The sequence below is a fragment of the Gavialis gangeticus genome, unplaced genomic scaffold (genome assembly GCF_001723915.1).
Source record: "Gavialis gangeticus isolate Ggan-Ray unplaced genomic scaffold, GavGan_comp1, whole genome shotgun sequence".
NCBI lineage: Eukaryota > Metazoa > Chordata > Crocodylia > Gavialidae > Gavialis > Gavialis gangeticus.
In genome coordinates this window covers 33,390,466-33,404,123 of record NW_017729024.1, presented here as the reverse complement: position 1 = coordinate 33,404,123, position 13,658 = coordinate 33,390,466, and the positions used below count along the sequence as shown (strand labels likewise).

Sequence of the window (13,658 nt, the reverse complement as noted above, 5' to 3'; positions counted from 1 at the left end):
ACACTAGGTACAGCATCAAGCAGTTAAGCCTTGCTTCTCAGCAGAGCCAACAGCATCACACTTAAAAAGCTCCTGTTACTCCTCATTTGGGAAGTAACTTGTATGTAAGCAGTGCAATTCTCAGCACAATGCTGCCTGGCACTTAAATGAACCTCCAGCCCCCTGCATCTGCCTCTCTGGTCTACCTGCAATACCTTCATGGTCCATTAACTGAAAATAACTGTACTAGGAGATCAAAATAAAAAAAACAAACAAACAAAGAAAAGCTTGTGGGCCTATTTATTTGCTTTCTAAAAAGTTTAACATTGAGAGTTAGTAGTAGTAGGCAGCTGTCAACCCCCTGGATCACGGTGTTCACATAAAAGGACATGCTTATATGGCGTCCTGCAACCATCACACCAAGAACTTTGATGTATATACCTAGGCAAAAGTATGGAGGAGTGGAGCTGTCCAAGACCTACCATCCCTCCTCTTCAGACCACTGAAACAGAATCCAGGGTGGATAAAAATAAACAATTTAAAAATAAATAAAATATTTAAAAAAAAATTAATCAGTTTAAAAAATGTAAGATGCTTTTTAAAAAAAACTTATAGAAAGATAGTTTTAATTTAAAGTATGTTAAAGCTCAAAGATCTCATCATGGAATAGGCATTATAATTTCTAATTATATACTGTTCGAGACAACACATTCATGTAACATTTTAGAAAAAAAATATAAATAAGTCACAATAGGCCATAGACTATATTAGGGGCCCAAGTTTATTGGGTTCCCAGAGGCTCCTCTATAGATTAGCAAAGATTAAAGAAAACCACTCTACTCAATGGGACCTAGTGCTCAGTCTACACGATCCCATTAAGCATCTCTGTGATGCTTATTTTCAGTTCTCAACCTGTGGATTTGTGTCTCCAGAGATAACAGACCTGACTACCTACCCATCAGCCCTATATCAAACAAGAATGTACTTTTTGTTGAAAACAATGAATAAATCAAAGCTTCCTGACCAGTGATTAAATTGTGGTTTAAATCAATTCTGATTTAAAATCAAATCCACCCTGATAGAATCAATAGGCCAGATCAAGTCCAGACATCAGCACCTCAATGGCTGCAGCTTCTGCCAGAGAGAAACAGGTAAGTACTGCTGCTGACTGCCTAGCACCTCAGCAAGAGCATGTTTCTTTCAGGGTGATGTCCCTTAGCTTTTTTCCAACCAAGTACTCACAAGGCAGTGGGGGCTAGAGTTTAAGGCACCTTATATTCACATTACTTTGGGGGTTGCAATACTGTGGTGTTTTATAGGAGCTACCCTGCCACAAGCAGCCCCCACCACATTGCTAACAGGCCCTCAATCAGATGCAGTTTACGATCATACCCAGGATGAGAATTATGGAAGACAACTGTATGTTTAATTAAAGAAAAAAAGGTACCTTGGATTAGATCTGCTATATTTAACAAGTTACTGGCAGGTTATGAAGTACAGAAGTGGTTCACACTTATAATTTCTTTTTTTTGTTACTAAAGCCAGTTCTGTGGATTTAGAAATATCTTCACACATGGAACCTCTTAGACCTGTTACTATAGGAGCATACAGTAACTAAAATTGTATTTAATCATTTTATACTATACAGGAAGTCTCTGACTTACTGTACAGCTCAAAAGGAATGGTTATGTAATTTCAAGGGAGTGACATTTTTCCATAATGTCTTCTGCCAACTTTTGAAAATAGTGACTAAATACGTATGTGGACTTTTAGACCACCATAGTGAACCATGATGTTAAAATGTCTCTCTCTCAGATCCTACGGCATGGGTCTTATCTTATAAACAAATTATTTCAACAAGTACCTCTCTCTGCACTAATGCCATCAGTAGTTCAGTACATTTCTTAATGCATCTGATGGGTATTGGACACAATGCTGTTCTGTCTCAGCACTTGGGAAATGTTACTTTCAAGGAAGAGGAAAATAATTTGTTTACCTGTTATTTCATCTCAATATGTTAATCTTATAGTCTAGTAAAATATATGTATAATTTTTGCCACAGAAAAGATGTGCAATAAACCCCAATTCTCATACAAGTTAGTATATCCAATTCTTTCTTCACCATTTACTGTATTAGATATGTAATGCTGATTTACCAGACTCTGATAAATCATTCTTCTTTCCAGGCATTTTCTCCTCCCGGTTATTCAAAATGAAGTCCTCGTGAAAAACGTGAAGAAGTTGTGTTCTTCTGCCACACTAAATAAAAGATAAATTAAAGAGCTGATTGCTGTAAAATATAATTGAGATAAGATTCAAATCTCTCATCACAGGAGTTATTCCTACATTACATTTCAAAAAGTTTTCAGACATAGCAACATTTTCTAATATATATAATATCCAAGTTCTTTCTGACTGTCAGCAAAAACTAGGTCAAGAGGATAGTGTGAAATAAGCTTTTGTAAGAATTAATCTTTGAGGATTTCATCAACAGGTGAAGAAAATTGCACATGTGATGCACAGTGAATACAGAAAAGTCTCTTACAAGTTCTGTAATGGCATCCAACTCTACGATGCATCCAGGCCTAGCAGTAGATTGTTGACTTATGATGTTAAAAACTTCACCAACATATTTCTGTAAAAAAGCAGTAATACAAGTAATGCTCAAGTCAACAGTAAAATTTACAAAAATTACAAATATTCAACCAATTTAATTTTGGCATAACAGTTTTATTGCTTACATTTAATTTCTTCATAGTCAGGGTTAATAATTTAGTTTATTAAATCAAAGCTTAATGTATGTTCTATGGAAACTCTGATATAAACTGGGTGAATTTATTTATTTTAATATTCCCTCTGTACGACATGGATCACAAAAAAAGATGCAAATTGGCTGCCTATTTTTATGATGGTAATAAGGCACTTGGCACCTTGACTTGAAAACTGTATTACAATGCACACAGACAAGTTAAGAGCAGCCACATACATAATTTTCAGTACTGAGTTTAGGTTGAAATTTGGTGAGGTCACAAGGGTTAATATTCCCACTTTTGCCAATCATCACAACATATTTATTAAACAAAAATGATCAAAACCTGTAAGTCTAATCTGATGTTTATGTTCCAGGTAGTAACTGATTGCAAAAGGAGCATCTTATTGATTTTCCACCTAAAGCAGCAGAGTTTACATGTCTACTCCAAATAAATAAATAAATAAATATTTTTACACTTACAGAAATTTCAGGATTGGAGAGCTCACAAAGAAGTTTCTTAGCATCTATTATAGCTTGATATAATCTTAAATGCTGTCCATCACTTGCCACAAAGCAAGCACTCGGAGAATTGCAGTAGGCTCCTGAAAAAAATGTGAATTAGCAATCAATGCAAAATTTAGCTGAATGAACATCAGCCCTCCTACTTTTTAGTGAAAAGAAACAAGACTATTTAATACTAAAGCAGAACAAAACTATTTCAGGCGATTTTACTTGTATGTACATGAAAGAACCAGACAGTTTTGACACCAAACTTAGTTTTACTAAAAATACAGAGAACAAAAGAAAACAAGATTCTCCTACACACAGTCCTCCTTGTTCATATTAATGTTTTAAACTCCACCCTCTTCTCTGACCAAGAACTACACTATATGCATATTTTATATAATTTAGCTTGTACGTTTGTAGACAAAGAGAAGTGACCTTGTCCTTACCAGCCAATAACACTAAAAGTATACATGGCACCAGAAAGAAGGGGAAAGCAGAATATAGTATTTTTCTCAAAAATACCAAAGTAAATATCATACAAATATCTAGTGACTTACACATATTTGTATTGTATTTGAACTTACTTTTGAGAAAACCAACACTCTAGAAACCATCAGATAAATATCCAATCAATACATTCAACATCCTAAATGCTTCATACTAGTTTATTTTTTGTCCATACTACTTTTAACTCTACAACTTTAACACACTACAAAAAGTAAGAGGGAAAACTCACCTAAACAGTTACTGGGTATAAGGGTAGGCAACCACGCCACATTCGAAAACGCCGAAACATGAAGAGAGTTTATTCGTGCAAGTTCCGAAACTCCACCAGAAAAGGATAAAGGCCCAACTGGATCAACCCTCCAAAGAATAAGCTCACTGTAAATGGCATTGGGATCCTGGGACGTTACACTTGCAGTTCCTGTATTTTGAGGTCTTAAATGAGACTCGCCAGAATTTAAAGAGTCATTTGTCTGTTTGGTGCTATCGATATCTGGTGTCCTTAAAGCATTATGATGTGAGGTTGTAAGCAGCAATGGTAGTACTGAATGACAAGCCAAGTCATTTAGATGAAAACGGTGACCACAATATCGGGATTTATGCGAAATACTCAGCACAGTTGAAAAAGCAGATTCCTCTGCAAAACTGACTAGCCATTGATTCAAAGAACCATCTGCATGTTTGGAAATCATCATAACATTAGGAGTGAAGATACTTAATTTTAAACTGTTGGTTGATTTACTGTGGCCGGAAGAGATAAGCATAGATGAGGAGCGTGCAAGGCCAGGTGGCTTTTGTTTGCCTTGTTGAATAGCCAGGTCAACATTCTTGGTACAAGCATACATCACTATACTTCTGCAAAGAGAATTTGCATCACCTGTAGGAAAAGCTACTGGAATTCTTGAAACAAAGGATACCTAGAGTTAAAGCGGGGGGGAGGAGGAAAAAAAGTACATATTAGTAGGTAGATATTAACATACTTCTAACTGAACAGAAGCACATATCTTAATCCAGAAAAACAACAGTACCTGCACCTGGCGGAACATACCAGGCTGGTATTCATCTAGCCAGTCCACATGCCATACCAGCAATGAACCATCCATAGGATGAATACTAAAGAGCATGTCAGCATTTTTACTCCATTCAGTCAGTAGTATTTCAATCTCATGATCAATAGCAGCAGAAGGTAAAAGAACAAAACTTGAATTCGGAACAGCTCTTTCATCGCTCAGTTCCTTCTTTTCTTGGTTTGCTTTTTGATCCTCCACATTTTCATCAGCTTCTAGTAGAGGGAAACGCATGAACTGTAAAGAAATCTATGCGTTCAAGCTATAATTGAAAGTCACAAATCATATACATAATAAATTGGCAGGTCGTACAAGGCCCTCTCTTTAAACTACTCATAAAAAAACAAACCAAACAAACAAGATTTAAACAAAGTTAAAAAGTCAAGGATTTAATCACTAAATCAAATATTTACCCCACCCAAGAAGGGTACTCTTAAGTATAATCAATTGATAAACAAAATACGAATTTAAAAGTATATGAGAATGTATGCTCTAACTTTTTTAAAACAAAGTCATAATAAATGTTCATGAGAAATACAACAAACAAACAAACAAACAAATCTCAGAAGAACTCAAGAATAAAACACATCAAGTTCCTATTCTCTGTCTTTAAGTTAATCAAGTTTTAAAACACTAGAACAGCCAAGTAACAGTTTAAATTGAACAGGTAAAAACTTGAGACCAAAATTTTAGCTTTGTGAACACTACAAGTTGTGAGCAATACATGTGTCTGGTTAAATTTTTAAATATTTATATGCAAACAATATGTGTTTAGCTGTAAATACTCTCCAGCAGTGGCTGAAGAAGGTGCAGGGGGACATGGGACAAAAAAACCCCAAACCCCTCAAGCCCACAAATTTTGTTAACATTTCACTAATGCAAAACTCATTTCCATTACTCAAGTGACTTACAGAATCATGCTAGAAGTAGTTTTAAAAACATTGTTTTAAAATCTCACATGCTGAACTACAAGACAAAGGAGACCACTTTTGGTCTTCTGCCTGCAGAGCTGCAGGAAAAGAAGAATATAGGCAGCAGAAGATAAAGGAACAAAGCACGATCTCAACTAGTTAGTGCCATCACAGCACATGAGGAGCTGTAATGGACACTACTTTCAAGAAAACGGATATTTTGCAGTACCAGAGGGTACATCATCCTTGAAAGAAAAAGCACATGGTCCTCTGGTTGAAAGTGTTTTTAAAAACAAAAAACAAAACACTGTTAACACCAGCCATTTCTAACTTAATGAAAAAACAAGCTATCGAGAAGTTACATGAACTCTCTACCTAACTTAAGAAATCACAGAACAGAATTCTGAGCTCTTTACACATTTTCCTTTATTCCACTGTTCCATTCCCAGCCAACAGGTGCTTATAAGCCTACACTAATACACTTACAATTAGAAGACCACAGACACACTGCCAGTATCAGGTAACACATTGAATGCTTTATCTCCTAAATGTGTGCATTAACTTCTGTAGATCTATTTTGATAAACTTTATCAAGGAAATTAAAATGTTCTTTCCCAGAAGCCTGTCAGTCCATGATACGCTTGCAAAATACTATCAACTTAATCAAGTTAAAACTTAAACAAATATTATTTGCTTGTACCAAAGAGAGCTTTGAAACTGTGAATTACACACACTTCCCACACATTATAAAAATGTATTTAGGCATTCAGGTGGATTCTGAAAATTCCTATGTGTTTACCTGCAACTTCAGGTGCCTTTTTTTTTTTTTTTTTTTTTTTTTTTTTTTAAGTGGCCCGTAGACCAACGTTTCTCAACCCGTGGGTCACAAGAACATATGAAAGGGTCATGAACACTTTAAAAATCGATTCTCTTTTAAAGGAGAAAAATGTTGGAAATCATGGCTCTTCCCTTGCAGGCTGGCAGAGTTCCAGCCTGCAAGGGGCTGCTTGGGGCCTCCCATGCCCCTACACACACCCCACCCTGCCTCACATGCTAGGGCCTGGGGGCAGAGGGCAGTGGATCAGGAGTGAGCGGCACTAGGTCAGGATAGGCCACTGATGCTTACAAATGGGTCCCAGTACAAAAAAGGTTGATAACCACTGCCTTAGACTATATAGTGCATCTCATTATCTTCAATATGCATCTTACCTTCATCTGATTTGCCATCTATCTGATTAGACTCTTCAGTGCTGGTTTCTGAAGAATGTTGTTCAAAATTCTTTTTAATCTGTTGTAAAAATACTTCCATGGACAAGGAAAAATGCAACTCTTTATTGTTGAGCCAATGCACAACAAAAGGCCCGCTTTTCTCTTCATTTTCACTGAGACTCAAAGATGTGATTGAAGGGAGTAAAGGAATGTCTAAGATTAAAAAAAAAAAAAAATTATTTCCAAAATAGAAAATGGCCCAGTAAAGTTTTCCTTGATCCAGTATAAAAGGGCATGTTACACCACTATGCAACAACTTATTACTACACTTATGGCAATTTTATCACTGCCAGGCAGAACAAAACTCCCCGACTGGGGTTTTGCTGAGTATCTCAAAAATCTCTTGTGGAATAGAGGTTGTGATTCTGCATTCCATAACAACACACTCTGAGAAACTTGGGGTGTATCCAACACTACAGACTATGGCACAGTATAAAAAAAAATTATACGTACTGAGTTCCACACAAGATAAAATTCATGTGTGTGGAGTTCTGTACTGCCACAGCTGTGAAGATTTCTGGTGACCAAACTAGATCGAATAACTTGACATTGTGCTGCTGATTGTCACTGATGATTTCTTAGCAAGGGTAAGATGACTGATACTGTGGCACCCCAGTTGAGAATCAGTGCTTTATAGGAAATGAAAGCCAGTCTTCCTTCCTGTCTTCCAACTAAAGTTTACCAACTCATAAATTAGCAGTCTTCCATTCCAAGCAGATGCCTTAACTTGTGCAGTAATTATTGCACACTTTGGAATCAGAATTATCCGTTTTAAATATATTTATGAGCTATGGGAAAGAGGGCTAGATAAATAGCTGAGTGCCATTATTAACAGACCTTATGAAGTCATACTTGACCAGTTTAATAATAGGAATACTTACTATTCTTTACTTTGCAAACAAAACAGATATGAAAAATAACATTCAAGTACAAAAATCAAGGACTTAAAACAAGGCAGTTTTATTTCGCTGTTCCTGTGCTCATACACATACACATGATCATACAGTCTATAGTTACATTAACCCATGTTATTTTTTCTATTGAAACCCAGCTCTTACCTAGTGTAGAGGTGGAATGGTGTTCACTTGGCATTGATACCAAAAGACAGGGCAAGGTGGCACCTTAGAGACTAACCTGGCATTGATGAAAAATCAATGCTCATGACGTTACTGAAAAGAACTATTGTAATGAACCCCCCTGAGGTCTATGGTTTTGTGGGGGGTGACACATGATTTCTTGAGGTTGTTTTACCAATATGGCATGCATAATCTCTGCAGTTGGGTAGCAGGAAACTGTGGCCAATTTTACCATTCTTACGTCTGCATGAATTCTTGTATTTGATATAATATGAATTTATTTAATGTTATAATAGGACCAAGATTGCAAAATATGATAATGAGTCTCTCTGGCACCTAGGAAAGGCTGAAATGCAGTAATTGCTTAGAATTAGCATCTAAAGAACTGTGTCTACTCAAGAAAAGGTCCTCCCAGGTAAAGACAAATTTACATTTTAGAAGGATAAACCCTGAAGTGCAACACCTAGTAACAGAGAGTATACATCCCACTGTGGAGGAAATTGAGTGAGAGGTGGCATCTGGGGATGCTGGATTAGCATCCTTCAAATATGAAAAAATGCACATATGCTCCTGGTCTTAATTAGATCAGAAAAAAAACTTTTAGTCTGCTAAATATGCACCTTTGGGAGGGCAGGAACTAATATGCATAGTGTGGGAAACTTCAACAGAGCAGAGGATCAGGTTATCACAGAAGAAGAATCAGATGGCCTTCAGAACAGCAGCAAAAGAAACTGAATTGAATGTAATGGTACTATACACTAGATGATCAATTTAGGGATAAGCATTTCTACTATAAAGATACGATCCTAATCAGTCAGGAAGGACACAAAAGACACCTGAGTGTATTAACTGGTCACAAAATGGCTGCATCACATCTGATGCCTCATTACTGAAAAAGACAAAATGTGATCCTAGGATGCATTAGTCAGAGCATTCCCAGTAGAGACAGAGAAATGTTAAAGCCAGTACAAGGTGCTGGTGAGACTTCATCTGTTCCAGAAAGGTGAAAAAATGGAAGAAGTACAAAGGGTAACTATGGTAATTCTATCTTAAAAGAGGAGAGTAATTGTAAGTTGGCTTGTTTTGTATAGGAAAACAAAAAAACTGAAAGGGAATATTGATTTCTGCCTATAAATAAATGAAAGGGTAAAATGTCTGGGAGGGATAAGAACTATTTAAGCTCTGAGGCATGTCAAGCACAAGATCCAGTAGATATAAATTGGTTATGAAAAAATTTAGGCTGAAAAATTAGAAAAAAAAAATCCCTTACACAAAGATACTATAATCATCTTATAGGGATAGGGGATCCAAACCTTCTTGTAAGATACAGCTTGATCAGTTTATGAAAAGGGATATATGATGCTGTAATTGCCTGTGATATCAGGCAACTGAACTCTGTGTCCAGGAGAAATAACTGGAAAAAATTCAGTTTTACCTTCAGCTTTCAGTGCTATTTTTCATGCCTTATTTTTAGCATATTAAGCACTTATGAAGACAGAATTACTGTTTCTTCTGTCATTTCTATGGTGCTCACCACTATAATACTAGAGTGCTTAAAATATTAACTCAGCTGTACATAACTTGAAAATGCACAAACTTTGTCTTTTAAAGATGGGAAAGTGTTCAATTTGGGGTACACAATTTGAGAAACCCGAAGACCCATTTTTTTTTAATGCTTAACATTATATACCACTTTATACATTCCCAGCACTCTCCAATTACTTTGGTTGCAATTGCAAGTGCTCAACATTTGTATTAGAGTAAATTCAGGCACAGAAAAAATAAGGGATATGCAACACAGTTACCTTCAAGGTACAACCATCCAAGCAATGAAAGCAACAAGCATCTTGTGGGAAAAATTCTACTGTGGTCATATCAACAGACTCATGATACACATGGTAAAGTATACAGGTCTGTTGCAAATTCTTATTTGTTCTTTGTTACCTGTAGCTGGGTTGATACTGGCAGCAATATGGAAGTGGCAGAGTGCATTTGCATGCAAAGGAGTGTTTCGATGAACATCATGAGGATCTTGTTGATGTGGTGAGTATCCAGTATGGGCTGTGACTGCACCTGACCTTCTCCTCCCTCGCCGGAAGTGTTTCAGATTTAACTGGGGAGGAAAAAATAAAAAAAGTTGGGGTTTTTTTATTGTGTTTTTTTTTGTTTGTTTGGTTTTTTTTTAACTATAGAGTTTTTCCTCAAGAGAAAAATCATGTGGTATTCTAAACTAAAATAGCTTTTAAAAAGGGAAAACATGGTTAATTTACACAATATACTATTCTGAACAAGTCTTCTATTAAGAAAAGAACAGAAGGTAGAAAGATGACTTTAGAATCTTCTACAAAGGCCCTTACGCATTGTCATGCCATTGATGGGAGAACCGTTCTGATTTTTTTTTTTATTCCAAAGTATTGGGCAATATATCTATAGCCTTCATACTCTACTAAATCAAGCAGCACAGTTTTGTACCCTACAGCACTTTTAAAATGGAAAATATAAACAAGATTTTCAAATAGTTGAATAATGGAAACAAACTACAATTAGATCCTCCCTCATGAGAGGGGTATAAGCTTCAGAATCAGAACTTTCTATTCCTGTAATGCTGGGGGCTGTAAGTAGGAGAGGAACAGAGGAAAACCTTAGTCATACCCTGTTCACTCTCCCTTTCAACATCTACTCTCTGCCAGTGTGAGATGCAGGATACCAGATAAGGTTTGAGCCAGTAAATGGCAGTTCTTATGTTCTCTAACCAAGACTCCATGGGTAGGATCAATATTTTTATTCTTACACTATAGGCGTAATTAATTTTTTAAAAACCTAGTAATTTTAAAAAGTATTTTCAAGGAAAACCGTCACAGTTTAAAGATGGGATATGGCTACCTACAATACTACTGAATTAAATTTAAAAAATTGTTACAATTTAAGTCCATTCAGGCTTGATATGGTATATAGGCATTGAAATAGTACAAATATCAGTTTGGTGCAGGATATAGCTAAGTAGTGGGAGCAACGGCAGCATATCCTGGTATGCATATATCCCCATGCAGAGCCTGCCCACATCAATAGTACCCTTATTTTATTAATTCCACAACCTCTGAGGTATCTATACAGCTTGTATTACAGGTACCCAGTGCTAGATTCCTTAGTATCTATACCACAGGTGAGCAAAATACAGCCAGCGACAACTTGTCCAAACTCCCTCTGTGGCCCATGAACCAAAATAATTACCCACCCCTGATGCACACACAAGCATGTGGCTTCTCCTCCACATATATCTTGTTCCCAGAAGTTATAGAGTACTTTACCTCAGAAAATCAGCACTAGTTGAGAGAGGGGAAAAATATATTCAAATGCTATCTTGCTGCCATAACATACACGGGAAGGTACCATTCCATTTTTTTTACCTCTACCCTGCAAGACCTACGGATTCACACTTATCTTCTTAAAGAAGAGAGGGTTATAACAGCAGGAAAAAAAAAGGAAGTGGGAGGACATTTCACTTGACACCTCCATTTGTCTTAAAAATCAGTTTGGAAGGGCTGTTATGCAAGGAATTGCAGACCCGGGGTGACATTTTAGTGAGATGCTGAGGCTTGCTTATTCTGTAGTACAGGGGTTTTCAGCCTTTTTCACATGTGTACCCCTTCTGGTGGTGGCAGCTGGACGCAGAGGGGTAGGTGCTTGCACACAGCGGCCATCGGCACTACTCACTGCCCCATGCTGCCACGTGCCCCACTTTTCCATGGCCAGTTGCATGTTTGGCTCTGTGGGCTGTTGACGGGCCTCACGCCTGACCAATTGTGCGCTGCCCGTCAGCAGCCTGCAGAGCCAGCGGTCGGGCAGCGTCTGTGCAGCCCACAGAGGGGTGCCGCTGCCCTCCCTCCCTAGCCCTGCTCCTGGAAGGCGGCCGTGTAGGGTGGTGGTAGCACAGGATGTTGGGTGGCAGCAGTGGCTGCCGTGTGCAACCCCCCTGCCCCACAGAGGGACACCACTGCCCTTGCTCCTGCACCCTGTTCCATCCCTGCCTCCCTGCATATACCCCCTATCACCTTTCTAAGTACCCCTAGGGGTATGCATACCCCCAGCTGACAACACTTGCTGTCATACTTTCTGTGGTTCTTACCTCTAAGGCATTTTGCATTCGTTCCTTACTAGAAGCATTTCTTTTGAAGTTATTGGTCAAGTTCACTGGTTCAGTCCAATGGTTGTATTCACCACCATACAACAGACTATCATTTGGTAACAAAGTCTCTGCCCAGAGACGGCACACGTTATCTTTGCAGCAAGTCAGGAGTACATTACACACAGCACCACTGAAAAAAAGTTTAAGGACGTTGTGAAAGTCAGGTACACATACTGAGCATCAGAATATTCAAAGAAAAAAATTCCAAAATTAGACCAGTAGAATTTAGATATTAAAAAAAAAAAGTTCTTCTTTCATTATCCAAACAAATACTCTCAAAAATATTTTATTAAGATTCAACAGCACATAGATACACTAGATATGCTCAACTTTAAGATCTAAAACTATTTTAAAAATAAATGAGTATAAGTCTCAAACTTGGTTTCTAACACAGAAATTTAATCATGCAGCTAGGACTAGCGAAATAATTTAATAGTTTGTTTGCTGACTGTTTTATTCAAAGCTTTTTCACAGATATTAACTAATCGTAGGTGTGCCACTAAGACCGGTACCTTCATTTTGCAGGTATAGAAACTGTGATATGGACAGGTGAAGTTTTATGCCCAAAGCCATATACAGCATAATAGTAAAGCTGTAACTGCCATTCAGAAATGTTGTTCCTATGCTATTTGTATTCCTCCAAGTATTATTTGTATTATAAACAGTATCAAACTATCCCAGAAGATCCGTTAAATAGTGTTAGGCTAAGTAAAAACTTGTGTAGACCAAATTCACTACTCAGAGAAGCTTACGATTTATCTTAAAATAGGAGTGTCAGACTCATCTGGCCCCTGGCTAGAGGACTGGTGAGAGGTAGGTCCATAGGCCAGATAAATGGTGTGGGTTGCCCCCAGGGGCTGCACTGAGCCCATATATCCCCATACTCTCCTCTCCCACCCAGCATGCCAGATACAGCACAGCATGCCAGATCCCACTCCACCTAGACCAGCTGAAGCAGGTACTGCATACAGTGTAGGTCCTAGATCAGTTAGTGTGGGCACCATGTGCAGTGCAGTAGCAGACCAGCCAGGTTGTGGGCTACATGTAGTGTAGGTCCCAGGCCAGAGTAGGCACCACCCACAGTGCAGCATGGGTTCCAGACTGGCTGGGGAGGTGCCAGTCCTGGAAAGGCCAAGGTGGGCACCATACATGAGTCAACTCTGAGACCCAGGGGCCAGATGATGGGGTTCCGTGCGCCAAATCCAGACCACAGGCCATATCTTTGACACCCATGTTTTAAAAACAGGATGCTATAAGGAAATGTAACAAAAGCTAAGAAATTTGAACAATGCTGAAAGACGACACAGGAACATACAGTTACGTAGCTAGTTTTGTAACTTCAGATCCCAAGTCGAGTTGTAAATATCTCATTATTGAGAAACAGTTTACATGGGGGGGGGGGGGGGG

General features: G+C 37.9%; 1 protein-coding gene across 5 annotated transcripts in view; it reads right to left on the bottom strand.

Moving 5' to 3' along the window:
* Positions 1–13,658, bottom strand: part of DMXL1 (Dmx like 1) — a 175,765-nt gene that overhangs the window by 99,096 nt on the left and 63,011 nt on the right. For all 5 annotated transcript variants that reach the window (XM_019517004.1, XM_019517006.1, XM_019517005.1 and 2 more), the window contains exons 8-15: positions 12,192–12,381; positions 10,010–10,178; positions 6,930–7,142; positions 4,771–5,024; positions 3,975–4,659; positions 3,212–3,333; positions 2,525–2,614; positions 2,136–2,238 (exon numbers count right to left, since the gene is read on the bottom strand). In XM_019517004.1, the coding sequence (XP_019372549.1) occupies positions 2,136–2,238; positions 2,525–2,614; positions 3,212–3,333; positions 3,975–4,659; positions 4,771–5,024; positions 6,930–7,142; positions 10,010–10,178; positions 12,192–12,381 (1,826 nt within the window). The remainder of the gene's footprint in view (positions 1–2,135; positions 2,239–2,524; positions 2,615–3,211; positions 3,334–3,974; positions 4,660–4,770; positions 5,025–6,929; positions 7,143–10,009; positions 10,179–12,191; positions 12,382–13,658) is intronic.